The 25,074-nt window shown below is 38.4% G+C and overlaps 1 protein-coding gene across 1 annotated transcript in view; it reads left to right on the top strand.

Moving 5' to 3' along the window:
• The first annotated feature begins 639 nt into the window (after window positions 1–639).
• LOC122816211 (leukocyte receptor cluster member 8-like) overlaps window positions 640–25,074 on the top strand; it is a 531,086-nt gene continuing 506,651 nt past the window's right edge. Inside the window, exon 1 of the mRNA XM_044088961.1 lies at window positions 640–876. Coding sequence (XP_043944896.1) covers window positions 740–876 — 137 coding nt within the window. The 5' untranslated portion in view covers window positions 640–739. The remainder of the gene's footprint in view (window positions 877–25,074) is intronic.

The raw sequence follows: 25,074 nt of genomic DNA, 5'->3' as shown, positions 1-25,074 counted from the left end.
TCTTGTGTGTAACAAAGAATATTCACCATGTCAGTGGACAATACGCATGGTTTGTCACTCAGCCGTGTTTTCCATGCGACGTCACACCTGTTTGCTCTGTCAATCATGCAGACCACGCCCATTCATGCGCAAAAAAATCGCGGTAGGGTAATGTTTACAAAGCCGCACTTCTAAGGCGCAATAACTCGTGAAATACGTCTAGTTTGCGTGGCTACGCTTTTAAAGGCCACGGTGGTCTTTAGTGTAGTTTACATGTATGCACCTATAAACCTGTATTACCGACTTCTCACTACCACACGCCCCCCCCCTCCAGATTAAATTTCCCCTCATGGAACAATACTTCTCAACTGTCCCTAATTTTGGCTCAGAATTTTGTCCTGTCCGTCCTAAAACTGGTGATTATGGGAGAAAATGGGGTGAATTATTCCTAATAAGTACTGACGGTAAAATGACGACTTGTACATTTGTTTTCACTTTAGAAAATTCATGTTAATTCACATGGCCTTCTCAGGTTAGTAGAACCAGCAGTACAAAACGTACCCTAGATTAATTATTAATCTGTCTGATTGCCTGCAGGTAAAAGCTATGTAGAAAACAAAATATTATCATCATTGGTCAATCGCAACAGTTACTTTTTGTTACACGACATCGAGATTATCGCTCTACCATAGTGAAAACACCCACAATTCAAACTGTATTACCATTGCAGTAACACCGCCCCCAAAACAAAGGAAAGGAAATGCGAGTGACTTCAAACGTTATGACGACTGTGTCGCGTGAGGAAAGACGCACTTGTTTCGTGTTCATCTTGGTTATTAACCAAAACGGAAACATGGCGGGTAGTATTGGAAATCAGGCTGCCCAGGCAGCACAGTGGTAAGTCAGTCTGGTGTAGTAGATTCAAGTAATTTGTATCTGCTTCATATGAAATACTTCATACGCTATCAACGAATAATTCGGGATAAATATTCCTAGTCAGTGCATGTCCGTTCACGTAATCACCCCTCCCCCATGAATCGTTATTGAAGGGAATGCTAATAGGGTTGTATGCAGTCTTTAATGACCAGCGGTATGAGGAACTGTCGAAGTTTAAAATAAAACAATGATAAATACTGATAAAAAGCATCGGACCCTTTCCTTGAGTTGGGTCTTAAGCTGATTTGAAAGGAGTGATTTCTGGTTTTGCGAGTAGTAGATCGGGCACCCTTGTGAAGTGAAATACGAAGCTTATTTTGGTCTACGTCTACTGATGGGGCTGTAGTTCATCTGTAATCTGTAGTACATAAACGTTCAAATATTTCCACAGTCATTAGTGAAACGAGTTTTTGCTTTTGTTTAGATAATTGTACAAACTCTTTGTTTTTTTTTTTTTTTTGCTCAAAAATTCTGGGCAGTGCCAGAGTTATTTTTAAACGTTATTCTGTTTCATTTAAGTTAATAGGCAAGTCTTGTATCAGGATACATTTTTCTGAAGAAGTGTGGATTTCTAATGTCTGGTATTATTGGTTTGATTTCATTCCTCAGTGGTTTACCAGACAAATCTATGAGGGATGTAGCAACAATATCAGTTATAGTCAGGGACAGTTGAGAGGCGTGCCATACATGTGCCAATGATATTGTATAAGTGTGTACTGCAAAACCTCTAAGCAGAAGAAGTCTGGATGAAGCCCAAAATAATATGGGATTTTTTTTGGGGGGGGGGGGGGCGCGAAGGCCCACAACCAGGAACACATTTTATGTATTGGTCTTTTAAATTTGGATAATACAGTAATATGCTTTGGATTAGTATGCCTTTTTCTGAAGGATATGAAGTCTGAAACTCAAATGAATGTTATTATTTAGTGACTTCAGTTATCCTTGATTTGCTAGAAAGCCACACATTTAAGAGGAACAGCTCAAACATAATGAGGTAAAAATCTGGACAGTTGAGTGGTATGCCCCCCCTCCCTAAAAAAATGAAGTGAGAGTAGCATCAGCTCTTAAGCCGCATGGTTATTAAAATTATTAATTTCTGATGCAGTGCTTTTCATCTATTTTAATGTTAAAAATATGAAAAACAACTATCTTTTGAGTATCTTATGGGCCTTAATACCCAGGCAACCATAGTCGCAAACATTTTCTCATATTTCAATTAATTTAATTTGTAAGGGTGACTTGTGCCTACCCAACTGTTGCAGTAGTTTAACTTGTTTGTCTCATTCTGAAAAAAGCATGTCATGCAAATGAATTACACCCACCTGGTGTAGACAGAAATACATTTTTCAAGCAGTGTTTTTTTCTTCTCTTGTTTATTTCAGTGTTTGACATGAGAGCCCAAAACCTATTCTTAAGTGGCAAGGCAACACTGTGCAAGTAGCATAATTACTGGGTCAGCTGTTTGAAGTGTCAATATTAGGAGTTTCCAAATTTGCCCCCCCCCCCCCCCAAACTCTCAGAAGATGCTTATGTGGGGAGAATGTGGGTGGTGCAGCTTCACAACAACCAGGTCATCCTTTGGGAAACAGGGAAGCCGTTCACAAAGGTGAGGTATGCAAATAGGTTATGCCTGATCACTGCAAGTAGCAAAAACCAGTAACCATGACCCTGATATTTTACTTCCTAATCTCTAAATCCTAATGCACCTGTGATACAGTCTTCAGATAGTGTACTTGAAAGTTAATATTTCTTCCATAGAGCAGGTTTAAGTCTGGTGGGAGTAACTATGGCCATATTTAGCAATGCATGATTTGCATTTGTACTACTTTTTAGATCGGCTTCTGATCCAGTATGAGTAACCACAACCCCTAAGCCCTCCATTGTTGGGGGATAATGAGGGATGCCAGCCTCTGTTACATGCAGTGGTAGTGGAACATGTAGTTTGCAGATAGTGTGGCATTACCGTGACTTTTCATTACTGAGTTACGTGCGCAACTTTAATTGCACAGTCATTTTGGGGAGGTAGGTATAGGTCGGAAACGCATCCCTACCATTGAGATTATTTCACCTGTTTGTTTTCTTGTAAACCTTGTACTGCTGGCATATGTAGTAGGACTTTAAAATACTTTTATTAGTTGAAGATTTTCTGGGTTAGTGCATGAGAAAAGGGCTCATGTAGTTTAATACTAGTGTTGGTCTAATGACATTTTTTTCACCACCTTTGTGTGTGTTTCACTTGTGGAGATTTGTTAAATTGTCTCATTCTTCTTTTGGCTTTTCCCAGTTAGGGGCTGCCACAGTGGATCACCTGTCCGTTCATGATTGGCAGTGGAGTTTTATGGTGTCGAGTTACCAGCCTGGCGTCCAACCTTCCACAGAAGGTGCGCGCGCACACACACACACACACACACACACACACACACACACACACACACGCGCGTGTGCACACTCATGCCTAGGGCCAATTTAGTGTTCAAGCCACCTACAGCATGTCTTTGGTATGTGGGAGGAAACCGGAGCACCTGGAGGAAACTCACGTGACCACAGGGAGGATATGCAGATTCCGCACAGAAGGCACTCCAGCCAAGTATCGAACCAGAGAACTTCTTGCTGTGAGGTGGCAACGCTAACTACTGCATCACTGCGGACACCCGTTAAATTGTCTCATTGATCTTCCTGAATTGACCTTTGTCACCTCCCCTTTTTTGATTCAAGTATTGCCTCACTGTTGGCACCTGCACCCCATCTTGAGATGCTTGCTGTACTCTGAAGGGGCTTGAACTTAGTTTTTCTAAGATTGAAGATCCCAGCTTGAATGCATTTTAAGCAATGCTTTAGTTACGAGTTTACTTCTGATCTTAAAAATTCTATCTTAAACTTTTGAGGTAAATTTATTGAGAGTTTGGTAGACCTGGGTTGTCAAGAGTTTGTCTTTTTTTATTTTGGAATGTGTGTATTGTTTTTGTTGATAGAGGTAGTACAGCTGGGCTGTGGGAGCCCATTTTCTGCAGAGGCTTGGATAGAAAAGATCCATTTACAAAACAGCTTTTTACAATCGAGAATGAAAAGCTTAAAGTTACAGTCTAGATACAGTTATAGGTTTGTATAATGGTTAAGGTGTTTACCTCTCAAACACAAGGTACAGGGTTTGATTCTCACCTTTTAAAGGGACTTTTTTTTTGTAAGATTAAAATGGTCCACAAGCGCAGCTAACCTAGTACTGAAATTAACTGAAAGACCGCTATTCTAGATAGTCTGCCATCGGTAAAGCATCATTGCATATTAATACAAAAAATTGGCACTATTCCTTGAGGTTTAAACGTCAAATTGCAGTTGTACATTCATTGGTAGGCAAAATAAGAGAGAGAGAGAGGTTTTAAGTAGAAAGCAGCGAGAACGTGAGGAAAGGAGAGGTGTGAGCGTATTCGTTAGGTGATCTAGTGAAAAGGTTGAGAAGTTAAGGTAGATGTAGAAGGCAATGAGTATGAATTTGTATTTTGCTGGAGGGTAAAACTTGCCGGGAGGTACTGACATGGTGAAGGTATAGAAGACAGTTGGAAATTGACATTTGCTTTTTTGAGATTTACAGCGGTAATGTAATTATGTAAGCGTCGGGGTAGTCTAGACTGGGGAGCTGCCAGAGCATAGATAGCAAAGTGTTTTTAAAGTGATGTTTTATCACATTGATGGATGTGAATAGGTTGGTTTGTTCTCTGATGATTATGGGGACAGAATTCCAGATTTTGAGAATCTAAATTGAGTACAAGGACAGACCAGCGTATTTGTTGGTTTTAGTTACTGTTGTAAGGTCTTGCCCATAGAAAGGAGTGATAAGATTCCTCTAAAGCAGTGGTGCACAACCTTTTTGTGGGGAGGGCCACTACACGAATTCTTGATGCGTCTGTGGGCCACCTCAAAACATAGTAAGTCGTTACAAGTTAACAATAGGTACAGGTAACTGGCGTTTTTGCTTAATACAGCAGTCATGAAATTGCCTGTTTTCTACATCAGCTTTGCATTTAACTTTATTCTGACTTGCAGCCTTGACTTATTACAAACTCTTGCAGAAAGTTACTACTGTTTGCAGACTACAAGTTATAAACAAGAAAGAATAGTTACTTCCACAGCTAAAATTAGAGGTGTAGATTTATATTCAATCCCTCAGGTAATTATAGTTTTATTTTATTTTTTATGATAATTTATAGACACACTATAGACAAGTCTCCAACTTGAAATTCTGTAATCAGCACTTCTTATGATATTCAGTGCTTCTTTGCATCTAGTCTTAGACTAAGTTCATCAATATGGGTCAGAATACTCGGTCTTAGTTTTGTTAGGGGTTTGTGACCACATCAAACATAGCTTATTTTAGATTTCCAAATGTTTCCACATAGATTCTCACGGCTCATTCACGTTTTGCCTATAGGCAGTACAGTTTCATTATTTTCAAGAGAGTTCATTGACACATAATATCCAAGCCTTCAGCTTGACATTATGAAAGTAGATTCTTTATGATATTAAGGGCTTCTTCATCTCTAGTCCCAGACTAATCTTACCAACATGGGTCAGAGCATTTAGTTTTTTGCTTTGTTTGATGGGGGCCCATGAGCATAATATGTATAGTTTATCCTTGACTTATATGTGCTTCTATAAAGATTCAGATTGGATTATATAGTCGCGGTCCATAAGAGGAAAGCTCAAAGATAAGCTCATTAAGAATCTGATCTAATAAGTTCTAAAATTATTGTATATAGACATAGTCTTTAATTTTATTTTAATGTAAAAGACATGAGACATTTTTAATATTTTTCATGATAGATTTTCTGCATATATTCTTATTTTTAAGATTATCAGGCATACAAGCACTTTATGAGCTATAACTTTAGACTATAGTTCCAACCTCAGACCGAGATTAGACAGAATGTGTGTGATATTAATGACAAGTTAGGATCTCATGTATATCAATGTAATAAGCTTAACAATTTGAACAAAAGGAAAGATTTTGTGAAGAGCACATAATGTAGACTATGATTCATGAAGTAATTTAACCTATGAATGGCATATTTTTAAGACAGTATTGGCCTTTTATTTTATTAGTTTATTTATTAGAAACTGCCTTAGGCATACAAGCTTTACATTATAGGGAACAGCTTTAACGCTCACCTTATCAATCGTAAGCTTACAAGCCTTTCTTTTTTATATATTAAATTTGTACAGTGAGCTCTTCATAGCATATTACAGGCTATTTTTCTTACGATTGGAAGAGTAGATTTAATAGCGTTGGGATTACCTATAATTTAGGCCAAATTTTGTTTTTAAATGTTTATCTTTATGCATAAGATAGGAGAAAATTTGTGTCCTAAACGTTTGCAAAGTGGTACGCCAAGCAGACTGCAAGCGGAACGTAAATTCAGCAGCTATATGCTGCTTCCGCTTGCAGATATACAGTCAACTTCATTATTTATAAGTTCTCAGCAGTGTTTGAGCGTAGACGTAGGATAATTATGTTAGATGAAATTTGTCCATTCTATCTTATTTTTTTGATGAGATGCCTTAGTTTTTATAAATAGGAATTGTTCTCAACTAGCATCGGTAAATAAATGTTATTGAACATCAGCTTTCATTTTAAACGCAACAGCTCAATGCAGGTTCTGTATGCAGCATTACATTGGTTCTTTACTATACCCAAGAGCCCAGTTGGGTCAGAGTACAGCTTGGTCGAGAACACGGCAGATGAGACAGATTTGGTCTGTATCACTGACAGGCTGTGATGATTAAGATTTATAGAAAAACTTCTTAACCTGCACTTAATGTTAACATCATTTATTAGTGGTCTATATATATTTCTTAGAACTGTTTAATAGGAATTCATGAAGGGTGTCAGCAGGTTGTAATAGCAGACATCATGCTCATTACGGAGTACCAACAGCTCAGTTCAAACAGGATGAGAAAGCCGTTTGATTTTTTGTATGACAACTTAAGCAAGTGAATTGAGGTTGTCTTGCTGTAAAGAATTGTTTACATGTTCTTAAAGAAAATTTTTTTAAGCTCATAGCACTAGCGTGCGTTTAAGTTGATGAAACATTAGTATGAATATTTACTGACTGACCGCTTTATAGGTCTTTGAAATAAACAATATGTTTAGTCTTTTAATAACTTTTTCATGGTTAAGCCTTTTGTTAATTGTAAGTGAGCTCAGGTTCACATTCAATTTGTTTTTTAGCAGGAAGTTTTGTACCTGTGTTTAAGAATAGCGTTTGCATTAATTATCAATTATCCTTAATTGAAGAAAAACTTGCATTGGTTACAGTTTAATATAAAAATCAAGTAATTCTTGCTACAAAATGAGATCTGATGAAGCGTGCACTTCCAGCACGCAAAAGCGCTTATCTTTTATCATTTTTTATGTTCAATTGAATAAAAGCAGAATTGGAACTTCTCGTGGTGTGTCCTAAGGTTTTTTTACTTCGAGGTAATGTAATTATGTAAGCGTCGGGGTAGTCTAGACTGGGGAGCTGCCAGAGCATAGATAGCAAAGTGTTTTTAAAGTGATGTTTTATCACATTGATGGATGTGAATAGGTTGGTTTGTTCTCTGATGATTATGGGGACAGAATTCCAGATTTTGAGAATCTAAATTGAGTACAAGGACAGACCAGCGTATTTGTTGGTTTTAGTTACTGTTGTAAGGTCTTGCCCATAGAAAGGAGTGATAAGATTCCTCTAAAGCAGCGGTGCACAACCTTTTTGTGGGGAGGGCCACTACACGAATTCTTGATGCGTCTGTGGGCCACCTCAAAACATAGTAAGTCGTTACAAGTTAACAATAGGTACAGGTAACTGGCGTTTTTGCTTAATACAGCAGTCATGAAATTGCCTGTTTTCTACATCAGCTTTGCATTTAACTTTATTCTGACTTGCAGCCTTGACTTATTACAAACTCTTGCAGAAAGTTACTACTGTTTGCAGACTACAAGTTATAAACAAGAAAGAATAGTTACTTCCACAGCTAAAATTAGAGGTGTGCGCAACTGTAGTCAGTTAGGTAAGTCAGCATGTGCTGGAAAGTTTGCATGACTGGAGTAAGGCATAGCATTTTTTCACTTATTTATTTATTTTTTTTTTAAATTTTGGTAACTCTCTGGGGGCCTGATGGCGTTGCGTTATTAACAGTTGATAACGGGATGGTAGGCAGTGTGCAGTTTCTAATCAGCCTGTTGTAAGGCTAGGCAGAGGAGGGTTTTAACATATTGGTTAGTGGTAAATTAATTTGTTTTGTTATAGCAGTAAGGTTTTATTGCTAAAGATTGCTGAAAGTTGGTGTAGATAGGGTCAGCGTATAGAAGTTAAGATATGTAGAAGCTTTTTTGCATTGTTAATAAGTGCTTGCAGTAATATTGGAGTCCAATTTTTCTGTGGGTTTTCCTGATAGCATGTTGTATTTGACTGTCAAACTCAAGGTGGCTATGTGGGACACAAGTTTGATAGTAGTGTTTGATGCAATGATTAAGTTATCGTTCGTGTAGTATACAGATTCTAGTGTGAAAAGAAATGGCATGTTTTTCTTGGCATTTAGTAGGAGGCGAGAATAACTGAGCCAGGTTTCTTTAGAAGAAAATGTTTTTTGGTTCTTTTCCAGTAGTTCTGGGAGGATCTTAGCTTTGATCAGCAATGTAATATCGGCATACTGAATTACATTTGTGTCATTAATAGCAGTGTAGAAATCATTAAAAAAAGTGTAGAGTATGGGGCTCAAAACTAAGTTTTGTGGTACTCTGATATATATGAGCAAGAATGGTAATTGTTTTTTCTGCCATTTTATGCTTCAGAGATATATTTGTTTCCTTGTGTATTTCTTTTACAAGGGAAATCAAGGAGTTGTTTGGATAACGTACTTTAAGTAGTGCACATATTATATAGCATTCTGGTTAGCATTGTATACAGGGTGTATAATTGTTGCTTTTATTATGATTCCATGAGATACCTTGGCAAGCATATCTGGTTGGGAATTCCGCCTAATGAGGGGGGGGGGACTCTGAATGTGTGTGTGTGTGTGTGTGTTAGATGTCCGTATATAATCTCCACTGTCCCACCAGTGCGAAGAAAGGGGAAGCTAAAAATGAATGAAGCATTGGTAATACACTCTTCAACCTCACTGTTAATGATTTCTCCATAGAAAACAGTAGCTGGGGGAGTTCAACATCATGAAGCTGAACTTGACCAGATAATACTTTTGTCCAGCCTGCAATTGAGATGTAGGGAAGCAGCACTATTTATACTGGATCATATTTGTATTAGAATTGGCTTTGCTGAGCTGTTGATTTGGTCTTTTCTTTTCTCACCCATAAATTGTTTGTTCTCAAATTTGTATACCTGTTATGTTGATAAATTAGATCTTGCACTAGCAGCAAAGTTGTTAATATGTGAAAAATTTTTGTGTAACATCCTGGAAATTGTTGTGCACATTTATTTTTATGCTACTCCAATGCCAAGCTTTTTTTTTTTTTTTTAATGGGGTGCCAGTTAAAACATTTAAGATCATTGTAGCAGTGCGTTTTATTTTTGTTTGTGAGAACTTCAAGACAATTAAGTATGAAGACTGTGCACTTTTTGTCAGATACCGCCCTTCATGTATACCTCTCTACTTACAGGAAGGGCAAAACCTGTCAGACTGGTGGTAAACTTGTCTGTGCCCATCTAGTTATCAAAGTTAGTCTTGAAGTAGACAAAAGTGGCACTGTGCTTAACATGGCATAAACAGTTTGTTCATCGGACGGGACAACTGTGAGTAATGAATCTTGACCTACCTTGTGGTTTGTGGATTGGTAGATGGTCACATTCTTGGTTTGGGTGTTTGTGTAGCGGTTTGTCCTGTGAAGGTATAAGAGATCCATTAGAGTGAGATCTTTGATGGCATGGATTGCCAAGCATAGATCTCCTGTCACCACACAGAAATTAGACTTGATAAAGTATTAGGATAGACTTCTAGTCTGTTTTGTTGGCTAAGGGTGTTTAGCCCAGTCATCTCTTTCATCAGGAACCTTCAGAGGCCTTTCTAGCTACATGATGTGTCTGGCTAGGTACATGTTGAAAAGAAAATTTACTCCTAATTGTTCTAATTAGGGCAGAGTGGAGATGATGGACAATGACTTTCTTCGACCTAGATGAGATACTTTTTGGAAGTCAGTTAGGTAATACTTTAGTGTAGCACAACTACTGTTGTAACATAGTGGTCAAAGTCGGGGAAATTGCCAGTCCAGATGCAGAGACCCTTGACTAGTGTGTGTGTGTGTGTGTGTGTGTGTGTGTGTGTGTGTGTGTGTGTGTGTGTGTGTGTGTGTGTGTGTGTGTGGCACTGGATATTTTGTAAATTGTAATAAAGGGTTGTTTCCAGAGGTGACATTGCTACACATTTTTGCTTTTATCTTGAATTCTTTCTTTGTACACTGATTTGTGAGGCCTAGTTTTTTGCTAAAACACTTTTGCATCATTCTGGGGAAAGAACATTGGCATCCAGCTTTCAGACATCTGTAAACTAGCCATAGGTCAGGGCTTATGGTATAAAGGACCAAAAAGTTTATATAGAAAGGAGGGGCACCAGTACTGAGCTCTCTGGTACTCCATTGGCTCCTTTTTGATGTGGTACCTACTACCTTAATTATGCAAGTTCTGTCTTTCAGCCTTTGTGCAAGCCATCTTGCAGTGCCAGCTTGGGGTAAGGCATTGAAGACCTTAGCCCAATCCTGATATGCTGTGTGGACTGGGTGGTCACTGTCCAGTGGCTCTGTTGCCTTTTCAAAGATGTTTATCAAGTTGAGTAGACTTGATCTGTCCTTGATGGAACCATACTGTTGTGGGTCTGGTTATGAGTATTTTAATACTGTAGTTTAACAGATTCCATGGCTAGTTAGTCTGATGTGCCTGTAGCCCCTTGGTCTGTAGTTGGGTCCCCTTTGTGCAGACCACCACTATATCTGGTTTCCAAACCTTGGGGGCATAGGGTATGCCTAGGCTTAAGTTAGACATGCTGGAGGGGTTAAGCTAGGGCATGTCTGGTGCTATTACTTGGGCTTCCATGGACCCATAGAAGTGGTGCTTCTAGTGGAGTACAGCTAGGACATGATCTTGGTGTAATCTGAAGGGATGAGTGGGACTTGAGGCCCTTGTAGACTTAGTGAATTCCAGTGACTTTCTGGAGTAAAAATAACTTAGTCCATGCTCAGTGGTGTTTTTTTTTTTTTTTTTTTTTTTTTTTTTATGTTTCATTTTTAGTTCTGTGCATCAATTGGCTTGGCTAGACAGAGGGACCTAGTTAGGAAAGATTTGCAGCAGGTAAAGGTGATAAAGGATAATGAGGGAAACATACAAGCGAGGAGATTGTGTTGAAGAGATGGAAAGAGTACTTTGAGGGGTTGATGAATGAAGAGAATGAGAGGGAGAGAAGGTTGGATGATGTAGGGATAGTGAATCATGAAGTACAATGGATTTAGCAAGGAGGAAGTAAGGATAGCTATGAAGAGAATGAATAATGGAAAGGCTGTTGGCCCAGATGACATACCTATGGAAGCATGGAGGTGTTTAGGTGAAATGGCAGTGGAGTTTTTAACCAGATTGTTTAATGAAATCTTGGAAAGTGAGAGGATGCCTAAGGAATGGAGAAAGTGTTTTGGTACCGATTTTTAAGAATAAGGGTGAGGTGCAGAGCTGTAGTAACTACAGAGGGATTAAATTGATCAGTCACAGCATGAAGTTATGGGAAAGAGTAGTGGAAGCAAGGTTACGAAGGGACGTGATGATTAGTGATCAGCAGTGTGGTTTCATGCCAGGAAAGAGCACTACAGATGCGATCTTTGCTCTGAGAGTGTTGATGGAGAAGTACAGAGAATGTCGGAAGAAGTTGCATTGTGTTTTTGTAGACTTAGAGAAAGCATATGACAGGGTGCCTAGAAGAGGGGTTGTGGTATTGTATGAGGAAGTCAGGAGTGTCAGAAAAGTATGTAAGAGTGGTACAGGATAAGTACGAGGGAAGTGTGACAGCGGTGAGGTCTGCGGTGGGAGTGACGGCTGTGTTTAAGGTGGAGGTGGGGATTACATCAATGATCAGCTCTGAGCCCTTTCTTATTTGCAATGGTGATGGACAGGTTGACAGACGAGATCAAACAGGAGTCCCCGTGGACTATGATGTTTGCAGCTGACATTGTGATCTGTAGTGAGAGTAGGGAACAGGTGGAGGGAGACCCAGGAGAGATGGAGATATGCTCTAGAGAGAAGAGGAATGAAGGTCAGCAGGACTAAGACAGAATATATGTGTGTGAATGAGAGGGAGGATAGAGGAATGGTGAGGATGCAAGGAGTAGAGGCCGCAAAGGTGGATGAGTTTAAATACTTGGGGTCAGTAGTTCAGAGTAACTGTGAGTGTGGAAGAGAGGTGAAGAAGAGAGTACAGGCAGGATGGAGTGTGTGGAGAAGAGTGTCAGGAGTGATTTGTGACAGACGAGTACCTGTAAGAGTGAAAGGGAAGGTCTACAAGAGGATAGTGAGACCATCTATGTTATATGGGTTGGAGACAGTGGCATTGTCAAAAAGGCAGGAGTTTGAGCTGGATGTGGCAGTATCAAAGATGTTGAGATTTGCACTGGGTGTGACGAGGATGGACAGGATTAGGAATAAGTATATTAGAGGGTCAGCCCGGGTTGGAAGGTTTGGAGACAAAGCCAGAGAGGCACGATTACGTTGCTTTGGACATGTGCTGAGGAGGGATGCTGAGTATATTGGGAAAAAGATGCTAAGGATGAAGCTACCAGGTAACAGGAAAAGAGGAAGGCCTAAGATAAGGTTTATGGATGTGGTGAGAGGGGACATGCAGGTGGTTGGTGTGACAGAGCAAGATGCAGAGGACAAGAAGAAATTGAAACAGGTGATCTGCTGTGGCGACCCCTAACGGGAACAGCCGAAAGAAAATGATGATTTTTAGTTCTGTGCAGATCTTTTAAGTTTCTAAAAAATTTTGTAATTAGACTTTAAACTTTTTTTTTGTAATATAGCTTATTTATAATGGTGGGCCAATAAAGTTGTTTATTTTTAAATTTCCAATTATATTTGTTTTTGATGATTTATATACCTTTTATGCAGGAGTTGAATTCAGATGAAAAGTAGCAGCAGAAGGGAGTAGTAATGATGGAGGTCAGTTTGATTTGTGATGCTTTTTTGTTGTAGTTATTCTTCACATTTAATTGTTTTGTTTTATATAATCTTAAATTAGCTATTAAGAGTTTATTTTGGTTTTATATCTATATTCAGCTGATGTTGATCAGCAAGGTTTGTCAGCCTCTGGATAGTTTTGTAAACTGTTAATGCTTGTTCACCTGTTTACTATCTATTTATAGGTAAGTTGTCATGGTAAGATTCTTTATTAATGTGTCACTGGTGTTTATACTATTAATGTGCTCCTTTTAAGCATATGTTGATTATTTAGCTACAGTTTTGTTCTGTAAGATTGGTATTTCGTGGCAAAGTAGTGCAGTTAATTTTTTTATATAGACTTTAGTATGGTTAATTTCTCTGTATTCATACAGCCCTTTGATACATTTTATTATTATGTGTCATCATGTAGCAGTGGTTTGTGTTACTGATTGCTTTTCATTCTTGGTTGTTTTAATTATTTAATGTTTGTTGTAGGGGTTCCCTCCCCCAGTAATGTGACATTTCTTGAAACACCAAAGGGATTGCATCACCTTATAGCTTGTAAACATTACATGAGCCAGCAGTGCATAGAAGATCCATTTTATCCATACCTTGTCCAATTCTGAAAGATTAGGATAGGGTTTCAGAGAGCGGCATGCTCTGGTGCTGTCCCAGTAGTGAAATTCCAAGTATGCCCCCAGTTTGATAGCATTTGAGTGGAATTCACTTGCCTAAACCTGAGGCTGTGCCAACATCACAGTTCTGTATACCGCACACTTCAGGGAGAGGTAACAAAATTAACACATGCTGTTAATGACTATCATTATTTAATCTATTCCTGGGTGCATCCAACATTTTTGAACCTGCTTCATATTGCCACTCCCCACAGTGACATCTATATTTCGGAAGTTAGAATGTGTTTGTTTATTTTCCATTTGTTGACCAAGATAGTTTGATTGGGCAAAAAACCCTTTTCGGTAGAGGCCCTGGAGGAAAACTCCATGTTTATATATTAAACATAAAACATTCGAAACATAGCCTTTTGTTTACAATTTTTAAACTGCCCAAAGTGGATTTGAGAAGTACAGATGTTTCCAAAAACATGCAGAGGAACAAATGGTATACATGATATATACTAAAACAGGTTAGAAATTCACATGCTGGCTATATACAAGTAGAAAACATAACTGTTTTTAAAATACTGCCAGAAAGGGAATCCTCATATCTGACTTGAGGTGGTCCATGTTGTGCCGTTCAAAAATAATGGAAAAAGTACATTTCAGTTACTCCAAGAGTCTGGGAAGGCGACTGTCAGGAAACGGTTATTGCAAAACAAAAAAAAGGTGTTGGCACTTTTCCCTTCAGCTTCTGTTGCAGTGCATCTCCACTTCTTTATGAGAACTAGTGCTACTAGCATGTTGGCCATTCAGTGACTGGTGCCTTCAGTGGAGTTTCCCACTTAGCTATGGATCATTTCTTAAGTAAATATAATGAACCACATCATTAATTAAATCATTTCCATTGGTGTTTAGTGCCATTGGAAAAATTCTTAAGTCCCGTCTTTCTGAGACCAGTTCTGCATTTAGAATCAGGAATCCTCATTTACTCTTTGAGGCTTGGTGACTACCAGTGCAGTTATGAACTTGGTAGTGGTGTGCACACTTCTCCAAGCATTAATTGTTTTGTAACCTGGCCTGTTGTGTACCTTTTGGTTGTTTTTTTTTTCCCTTCAGTTTGCATATATGTTCAGTTCACAGTGTGTATGCAGTGTTCCTTCTCTGGTTGCCCTTTCTTATTTCATATGATTACCTCTAAAGTGGGCTGAACTTGATGGACTCTCTCTTGAGGTAACCTAGAGGTTGAAGTAATAAAATTGTGTGGGGCTTTCCATGTATGTTAAGGTTGGATGCACTGAAAGCCTTTGATCTGCTTAATAGATTCTGTATATTCTGAATATTCACGTACAGATTTCCTGAAATGTTCTGTATGACATTAAAAAGCAATGGCATCATGTGATAGTTTGAAGTCTGTGTAGGTGTATGGCAGGTTTGTTGGTCTTTTCACAACACAGTTTTTGTGACTTGACTTTCTTAGAAGGTATAATTTTAGTCTTCGGTCATGCCTTGAAGATGAACCTGTGCAAGTTTGACAAACTTATTTTTTAGCAATTCGTTCAGGAGAAAATATTAAGTGTGTTCTAATTAAATAATTTATACCCTTGGTTTTTATAACTTGAAATGTTTTTTTTTTTTTCTTTACTAGGGACTACCCATGACATTAAAATGTTAACTGTTAGTTGTCTTCTGTCTCAAAATGTGTCTCCCCATAACTTTAAGTGAGTAAACCCAAGTGTATAGATTTTTTTTTCCCTTTCCTAAATTTCTCTGGCACACTGAATCCCCAAGGATTCCTCTGGAAAGTTGGCCTTGTAATTCTGAATGTAATACAGGTATTTTTTTTTTTTTATTTTAGTTCAGATTGAGTACATCAGTTCAATTAGTAATGTAGTGGCAAAGTTAATTATTAATGCAAATCACTTTGTAAGAATATTAACCATTTTGTTCCCTATGTTTGTGAGGTTTAGACATACATCTTGTAAATTCATTGTACCCTTGTACAGTAAAATCAAACTGTCATTCTTTTTCCCCATTGCTTGAGTATATTTATGCATTGTTTCTTGATTCAATGTAAAAAAAAATGATCATCCAGATGAATTCCGTTTACCTTTAGTTTAAATGTTATAATCAGTAAACTTTTATGTGGAATAGGCTTCAGATAGTACTGGTTACTTGTCAAATTTGTTGACCAGAGTATTATCAAAATTGACTGTTGTATGTTCAGTTAATGATCCTGGGTAAATTTAAGTTGGAAAAAGCCCTTGGATGTCAGTTTAACACTCACGAATGGCTCAGTAACTACAATAATGTTTTAGATTGCATTTGTTGTGCTGTAATGCTTCAGCTTGGATGACAATGTTGTGCAGTATGTTAAGGTTATACTTTTTTCTACACGTTCTTATTGTTGGCAGTGTAAGGGAAGGCTTGTCAGTGATTTGTTGGAATACTTAGAGTGTATTTGGTGTCGAGTTACAATTTGTTTAACACCACAAAATAAATTGGAAGAAATTAAGCTTTAAACAAATATTCAGATGAGGTGATGAAGCTGCAAAACACACAGGTCGAAATGAAGAAAAGGCTGGCTGAATGAGATCGCTCAGGAAGAGATGTTTCAAAAAAATAATAGAATTAGAGGACAGAGCACATAGACTTGAGATGTTCAGCTATACCAGAGAAGCTGGAAGGAACAGACTGCATTCATTTTATGAAAGCGCAAATAGGCAGCTGAAATGATATTCCACAGCAGTTGTTGTTAGTTGAAAGGACACATCGTGTGTATGCCCCAAACCTGTCTATGAGAAAGCAACCAAGACCTTTAATAGTAAAGATGCAATCCTACCAGCAGAAGGAGTTAATTTTGACAAACTGTGGTAGAAGGACAAAGTACTAAAAAGTAGGAGAGAGCAGAGTGTTTGTGGAGAATGATTACTCATTGTACACCAGGCAGAAGATGAGCAGATTTATTCCACTGTTCAGGGAATGTTGAGATGCAGATGTGAGATTCAAATTGCTGTACCCAGCTGTCTTCAAGGTATTCTTCCCTGGAGGAACAAAATAATTTTTTGAAGTAGTACATGCTAAGGAGGATATACAAAAGTTTGTCCAACAAAAAGTATGCTGTGAAACAGAAGGAGATTCTGCTTCTTCTTCTGGTAATAATGACCACAGAGAGACTGTACCTGTGAAACCTTGTCCGATGTTTCAACGGAAAATGTTGGAGAGGAGGAAGGGAGCACAAGAGTTGACTAGAAGAATCAAAAGTATGTTGGAAATGAAGCAGAGACAAGAATTGGGAGATGGAGCTGAACAGGAATAAAACCAGTAACTTAATGTGTGTTTATAATGCAGTAGTTATATTTGTGAAATATGACAGAAGAAAATCTGGAAATGGATTTTTTCAGAATTTGTTGGACTTGTGGTGGACTCAAAAGCATGTGCCTTACATGTCATTAATGTTTAGAAAAAAAACATTCTCCCTCCTCTTCCCCTCCCCAAAGCTTAAATCTCTCTCTCTTTTGTGGTGTGTGTGGTTTTCTTTATATGCTGTAAAGTTGTCTCAGTTATTTGAAGTGTAATAGGGATTGTAAACAGGTTGTTCTTTTTTTCTTTATCTCTTGTTCAGTTTTAATAAATGTAATCACTGCAATGTAAAACAAAAAGTTTGGTTCTTGTTCATTTTTAATAAATATAATCACTGTAATGTAAAATAAAAAGTTTGGTTAAAAAAGCATGCCAATAGAAAAAAAAATTGATTTTTCTCATTCTTGCATAGGGGAATGACTAGATTAAGGACCTTAGACTAATTTGGCAAAAAGTTTTGAGAGAGAGAGCAAATAAATTAAAAAAGTATATTGAATATTATGAGGCTTTTTTTTCTGCCAAATACATGTTTGCTTAGTAGCAGTTCTGCAGCTGGTCTTCATGTCTGATAAAGAAAAAAACTGTCTCATGTCTCCATGGAGACAATCTGATAAAGAGAAACTGTCTGTAGTCTGGTGGAGAGTGATTGCCTGAGGGGGTTAAAAAAAAGACAAATTGGCTAGGACATAATGTTCTCTGAAAACATTCAGGGGTTTTCCTGGCTGAGACGGCTATAATGCTAAGACAAAACCAATTGGAACTTGGTAGAAGCATAGGCTGCATCGTGCATTTTAGCATGCATGGCCTTTCTTTTAGTTTAACTCAAGTCTTTAAGTGTGGTTGTCAGTTTGGGACTTTTTTTGCTCCTTTTAGGAGGGTAAAACTTCAATATTTGGAGATGTACAAAATTGTGTTTGCTAGTACTAAGTTTATAGGTTTTATAGGTGTTTTTTTGAGGGCTTTCAATAAAAACAAAGTTTTGTAAGATGTGACATAGGCTCACATGGATATAACAAACAGCCGTATCAAAGTTCAACCTGCCCAGTAACGCAAAAGCTGGGACTAGACATTTAACAAAAAGGTATTGTATGTAAAAGGGAGAAAGAATAACCTTTTAATACAGTGACGCTTTCTGCAACATTTTTATCTGTGAGACTGTTGACATTTATATACAAAAAAGAACAGTGAACTGTATTAAAAATGACTGTAAGTAGCAGTGTTACAGGATAGAGAATTTGGAAAGAACTGAATGTGTGAATTTGATAAAGGTTTTCAGGATGATTATTCAGCAAAATACCCGGGACAAAGGAAAAGAGGAGTACTTGTATTAATTGCAAGAGGAGCTCCAGTAGTGATAGAAGAGGATAAAAAGATGATAATGGCAGATTTGTAGTGCTAAGGGGGTTACTGGCAAGGGAGGAGGATCACACTCTCATGTATTTGTATTCCACCTAAAACTGCTATAATGGAGCTTAAGAAAATTCTGAAAGAAATTATCAGTTTTCAGCAAGGGATATTACTTCTAGGTAGGGATTGGAATGTGATTTGTAACAGTGAATATGGCCCAGAAAGGAAAGTATAACAGAGGAAGTTAGATTTTTGGAGAAATTTATGAAAATATTTGGCATGGAAGATGTGAATTCAGTAATAAGAGTTTGGAGTGAATTTACATATTCTTCCCCAAGATATAAAAACTGGACTAGACCAGAATTTACATTTCACAAGAACATGTGCATTGAAAAGAGAGGAATTTAAAGAAAAACTCCACCCTCTCATACAATTTAACTCAATCTTTGGGTTTCTTTTCTCCCTACAGTATGGTTCCAGCATTGTATATGTACCAGAAACCTGCTTGTAATTTTTAAAACTTATGTCCTTGCATTGGGAATCAAAGGAAGAGAAAGGCCACCTACATTTTTTAAAAAAAACTCAACTTCTCACATACTTTGCAGAGAAATTAGTCTCCACCTGCATGACATATCATAGACACAGTTAAATCTGTAGTTTACCCTGTCAGATGAAAAATGTCTTTCGGCTTTTTCCGGTTGGGGGTTGCCACAGTGGAACTCCCATCTGCTAATGATTGGCAGTGGATTTTTACGGTGCCGAGTTGCCAGCCCGATGCCCAACCTTCAAAGAAGGCACGCGCATTCACGCACCTACTTACATACATGTCTTTAACTTCACTTGACCACGGGGAGGACATGCAGACTCCACACAGAAGGCGCTCCAGCTGAGAATTGAATGTGAGAACCTCTTGCTGTGAGGTGACAACACTAACCTCTGCACCACCACGGCCTATATGTACTGCTGTCAATCTTAGATGGGTAATTAATCCTGCTAATGTCAGAAACACAGCGGCTGATGTAAAAAGACAGAAAGCTGTGGAATTGTTCCCACTGTTTTTATTGCAGAGGGCAGGAGAACTTAACATTTCTCTTTCAAAGCAATTGGACCAGTCAGGGGTTGAAAGGTAGTTGTCAACTCCTTCTGACAAATTTACATAAGCAGCAACACTGTATTGAAATTCTAAGCTTTAAATGTTATTTATAATAGTTTGTGTTAAGATAAGTTGAGTAGTAGCATCGATTTCTGTGACATTTAGAGAAAAGTCAAGTAAATATTTTTTCTTGTAAAGTATAAATGCATTTACCATTTTCAAGCCCCCCCCCCCCCCCCCCACACACACACACACAGGCCAGAACTGCGAGAGAGAGTCAGGTGACAACTCTATCAAGTAGGTGCACTGATACTGTTCATTAAAAATGTCTTATGCTTTGTGTGACATCCTTCCAGATGGGGATGCATATCTGGTACATGCAGATCCATTGTAAGAGATTCCCACTGACTGAGTCAGTCCTTGCATTGTCCAAGAGCAACCAAAATGTACAGCTGAATTTACTTTAACATGCATTTACTATGTGCCAATTCCGCGGTGGTGCAGTGGTTGCGTTGTTGCCTCACAGCAAGAGGCTCTCCCGTTAGATTCTTGGCTTGGGTTGGGAGTGCCTTCTGTGTGCAGTCTGCATGTCCTCCCCGTGGTAGAGTGGGCGTTCGAAAGACATGCGTTGAAGGTTGGGCTTCGGGCTGGCAACTCGACACCATAAAAACCAACTGCCAATCATTAGCGGACCGGAGTTCTGTTGCTGCGACCCCTAACCGGGAAAAGACAAAGAACAACATACATTTTACTATGTGGCCCCTGCATTAAGAACACTAAGAAAAGGACATCAGAAGTACTTAACTGTGTTTAAATGCAAACACACACACTTTTGTACACATGTACTTTATATATACATACACGTATACAGAAACACATACATACACCGTGTTTGCAGTATGTGTGCATAAAATGAATTTATGATAACATAGTATACTTAAGCATTATTAATGTATACATTCTAATAAATGTTGCTCAATGATTTACTTGGTCACTGTCACACATTGGCTATGTGTTCCACATGTAATCTTGGTCAGTGTCTTTCTGTCAGTATTTTTATTTGTATTGATAAGTGCATTTAATAATTATCTTTGCCAGTGTAGCTTAAGGGTCCTGGGACCAGTTCACTTTCCTGGTTACCAAAGTATAAATAAATATGAAATAGGAAAAAGGAGGGGGAAGATGACAGAAATAGAGGAACTAGTAAAGCACATATTAAGTCTGCATTATTCATGAGAGAGAAACATCTTCCCACTGAAGGCAATAGGAAGTAGTAGATAGACTAAGTTTAGAGTCCTGCTACTTGTCACTTGTAAATGTACAGCAGGGATTATTTACTGCAGTGAGAGTTTCATACCCCAGCATGCGAGTATGGGGGAGGGTTTATCAAGTTTTGTTAGGACTACAAAAGACTCCTCTTACAAAAAACTGTTTTATCTGCTTTTATTGCTGCAAGTAGCTAACGGCTATTTATAGCATAGAACAAGCTCTGGCAGACAGATAAATGAGGCTCGGTCAGGTAAACGGAGAAGCAGCTCTTTTACAGAAGGTGTGTTTAGATGACTGTGCTTCACAGTCCTGCCATTATATTTTAATGGCATGACAAAACAGCACCACTTCCTTATGTCTGGCATGAGTCATATATAAAGAGGACTTGAAATGTATTCTGGGAAGAAGGAAGGAAAGCAAGAAGTTAAGATCATGTTATCAAGGCAGGCCCCATCTGCCATTTTGAGAGAAACACATTAAAACTGTAAAAGAAGCAATTGGAGTGATTTTGAGCCATTAAAATAGCTCAAAAACAAAGATACAATGAAAAAGAAATTGAGTTCTAAGGTGGAGTTTTCCTTTAAAGACATGGGTAGTAGAGATTATTCAGGAGCTATTGGAGAGGATGGAAAAATTCTTCTGTAAATATAGCTAGGGAGTGGGATAAAATTAAGGTGGAAATAAGGGGAGCTATGGTTAAGAATCAAAAATAATTATTTAGAAAGACTGACAAACATTAAAGTATTGCACAATAGGGGGAAATCTCATAAAACAAGAAGAGGAGCAACTGCAGAATGCTAAGCAGAAAGTAAGGAATTGCCTCGATATGTGCACGAGTTTAGAAAGAATGTTATTAAGCAACTGTTTTTTTGATAGTAACACCAGAGCACAAAAACTTTTAGCACAACGACTTGGGCAACAGCATATATAAAAGGCTGTCTGCAAGCTTAGGGGAGCCTATAACAAGGCAAGTAACGAGATCCTTTAAATATTAGAAATATTTTGGAAATTCTGTGAAAGTCTGTATGAAGCAGAGAAAATATGGAAATGTTTATGGAAGAATTAAATATGTCAAGGTTAGAGGTAGATGAGGCTAAATTACTAATGGTTTAAGATAGGAAGAGATGAGATAAAGTTGTCATAACCAATCTACAAGAAAGTCCTCAGGAATAGATGGTGTTCCTGTGGAAGTTTGGAACCTAGGAGGGGAAAACTGATAAACATCTGAAAGGTTTTGTTTAACAGTATTTTAAAAGAAGTACCAACATCCTGGAAGAAAGCAGTGCTAGCTGTTAATACCTAAAGAGGGTAAAGATCCTGCATACCCATTTTCATACAGGCCCATTTCGATACAAAACTGTGATTATAAAGTGTTCCCGTCTATAATGGCTAAAAGAATGACAAAAGTAATGCCAAAATTGATGGATATGGATCAATGTGGTTTTGTGGCGGGGAGGCAAACATTTGACTTAACCGAACATTGCTGATCCAGAGGGAAGCAGAATGTAAGAAAATACCATTGTTGGTGGTGGCTCTTGATGCAGAGAAAGCATTTGACAGAGTAAGTTGAGACTTTATAAGCAGGGCAGTGAAAGCATTTGCATTTCCTGAAAAAAATTATAAGGATGATTAGGGGGATATATGAGGAATTGGGGATTAAAACTAAAGTGGGTGGTGTCCTTTCTAAATATTTCTGCTTGAACAGAGGAACCAGGCAGAGGTGTCCACTTTCCCCCCTTGTTTCATTATATTTAGAACTGTTGTCAAAGAAAATATGGCATTATACCATCTGCTAACAGAGCCAGCTTATCTTGACTACAATACCAATTATATCCTTGAATTTCTGAGTGCCTTATTTTCTTTGCCAACAGTTCTAAATATAATGAAACAAGGGGAAAGTGGACACCCCTGCCTGGTTCCTCTGTTCAAGCAGAAATGTTTAGAAAGGCCACCACCCACTTTAGTAACCCGCGGTGGTGGTGCTGCAGTAGCATTGTCGCCTCACAGTAAGACACTGTCCGGTTCGATTCTCAGCTAGAGCGTCTTCTGCGTGGAGACCTGCGTGAATGGGCGTTACCTTCGTTGAAGGTTGTGTGTCAGGCCTGGCAAGCTGGTACGTAAAAATCAACTGCCAATCATTAGCGGACCAGAGTTCCGCTGTGGCGACCCCTAACCGGGAAAAGCAGAAAGAGACCAACATTATTTTGTAAATCAGGAAGAGACATTAGAAAGACTGACAAAGTAAAAGATGAGTACTTGTATTCATTGCAAGAGGAGCTCCAAGAGGATAAATAAGATGATAATGGCAGATGTGTAGGGCGAAGGGAAACATTTTGACGCAGTTTCAGATATTTTAGGGATACAAAGTTAATGAAGCTAAAACGAACGAAATAGCAGTAAATTATGTACCCACACAGAAATTGGTTCAGTAAAATATCCTTATTTATGGTGACATAATAAAATGAAGTATTTAGGAGGAGTTTTTCTTTCGGCTTTTCCCGGTTAGGGGTCGCCACAGCGGAACACTGGTCCGCTAATGATTGGCAGTAGATTTTTACGGTGCTGAGGTGCCAGCTCGACTCCCATTCACGCATGTCTTTCAAACGCTACTCGACCGAGGGGAGGACATGCAGACTCCACACAGAAGGTGATCCAGCTGAGAATCAAATGGGAGAACCTCTTGCTGTGAGGCAACAACGCTGCGCCACCGCGGCTTCAAAATGAAGTATGGGTTAAAAATTATATTGGTGTAGCAGCTAAGGATATGTGGGAAGAGACTTAGAAGATAGTACAAAAACTGAGAAATTGGAAGCTTTATATGGATAGTAAAGTACAAGCAGTCAAAATGTTTGTAGTCCCTTTAGTCTTGTATACAGTTCAGGCATATTTTCGTCAACCAGAGGAGAAGTTGTGGATAGCAATTGATAGAGATGAAAGACTTTATCTGAGAGAGGAAGATGGCAAGAGTCAAGTTGGATAAGCTGATTCTTCCAGTAGAAAAGGGTTGATTGGGATTACCCAATTTGCAGGGGTATTTCAGCGCTACACAGTTAAGACTCCTATACAAAGCACAAGCAGAAAACTATAATTCATAGTAGAAAGGGTGATGATGAAACAGCAGGGAAGCTCAAGAAACAAGAAGAGACTGGGATTTTGGATGCAGTCCTTTAAGGAGAATAACAGTAATAATGCAGAATATTATACCTGTGAAGTAGAAAAGAGTATTTCAAGAAGTAAAGCAACATGGGAATGGAGAAAGGAGATTCTGCTGATAGGGATGTTGCATGTATAGGGATATAGACAATAGGGGGCTGGAATTTATTACAGAAAACTGACAAAGAACCAAGGTATTGGGGAGAGGGAAAGAGCATAGAATGGGAAGATGACAAGAATTTATTTGGATTGCAGGTTAGAGATTGCCTTCCCTGCCAAAGACTGAAAGCAGAATATAGGCAAAAAGAAAAATGGTGGTGGGGGTTCCTAAACAAAAGATCAACACTGGTAGAGTTTTTAGTGGAATCTAGATCAGATGCTGCCATTAATAATGAATAATTTAGTAGAGCATATAACATGCTGCATGATAACTATAAGAATCAATAAGAGATGGTTGGAAAGGATTGGCAAGAGAGATTGGATAAACAATTCACAAAGAAACAATGGGAGGGATTATCGTAAACTCTGTAACTTTAATATATCCCAGTTCAACTCCATTCTGTCTAGTACCAACTGGTCCATCCTTAGACAAATCCCTCTCAGTGATGCTGTCAACATGTTTAATAGCATTTTCCTGAATACCCTAAACTCCATTGCTCCCTCTAGGTAAATTAGAATAAAATCCAGTCATGCTCCCTGGCTATCCAAAGAAGCCAGGTTGCTTATGCATACAAGAGATAGTACTTGGAAAGGCTGGATTATAACTAAGGAACTACCTCTACTACACAAATATATAAACATCTCAGAAATTTTACAAAAAAAGAAAATGACAAAAGGTCCTTCTGTAACTCAGCTTAGTAGTAAATCAAACCCTCAAAAGTTCTTGTCAGCTCTAAACAAAATTCTTTCACCTGGCTACCTGTCAACACCCTGCCCCTTCCCTAACACATCCCCTCTAGAAACCGCTACTCTCCTCAATAAATACTTTGACACCATCCAAGCAATCCTACCTACTAATTCTAGCACCACTTCTCTGCCTAACCCTCTGAACAGTAATCTATACTCTTTACACTCAGTCCCTACTTCCTACATCAGATCTCTTCTTCATAAGCTTAAACCCTGCTCTCCCTCCACTGAT

Source organism: Protopterus annectens, chromosome 1.part1, assembly GCF_019279795.1.
Source record: "Protopterus annectens isolate FY-2018-M chromosome 1.part1, PAN1.0, whole genome shotgun sequence".
Classification (NCBI taxonomy): Eukaryota; Metazoa; Chordata; order Ceratodontiformes; family Protopteridae; genus Protopterus; species Protopterus annectens.
Note: the sequence above shows the minus strand (reverse complement) of the source record. Positions and strands in the feature narration are given on the sequence as shown.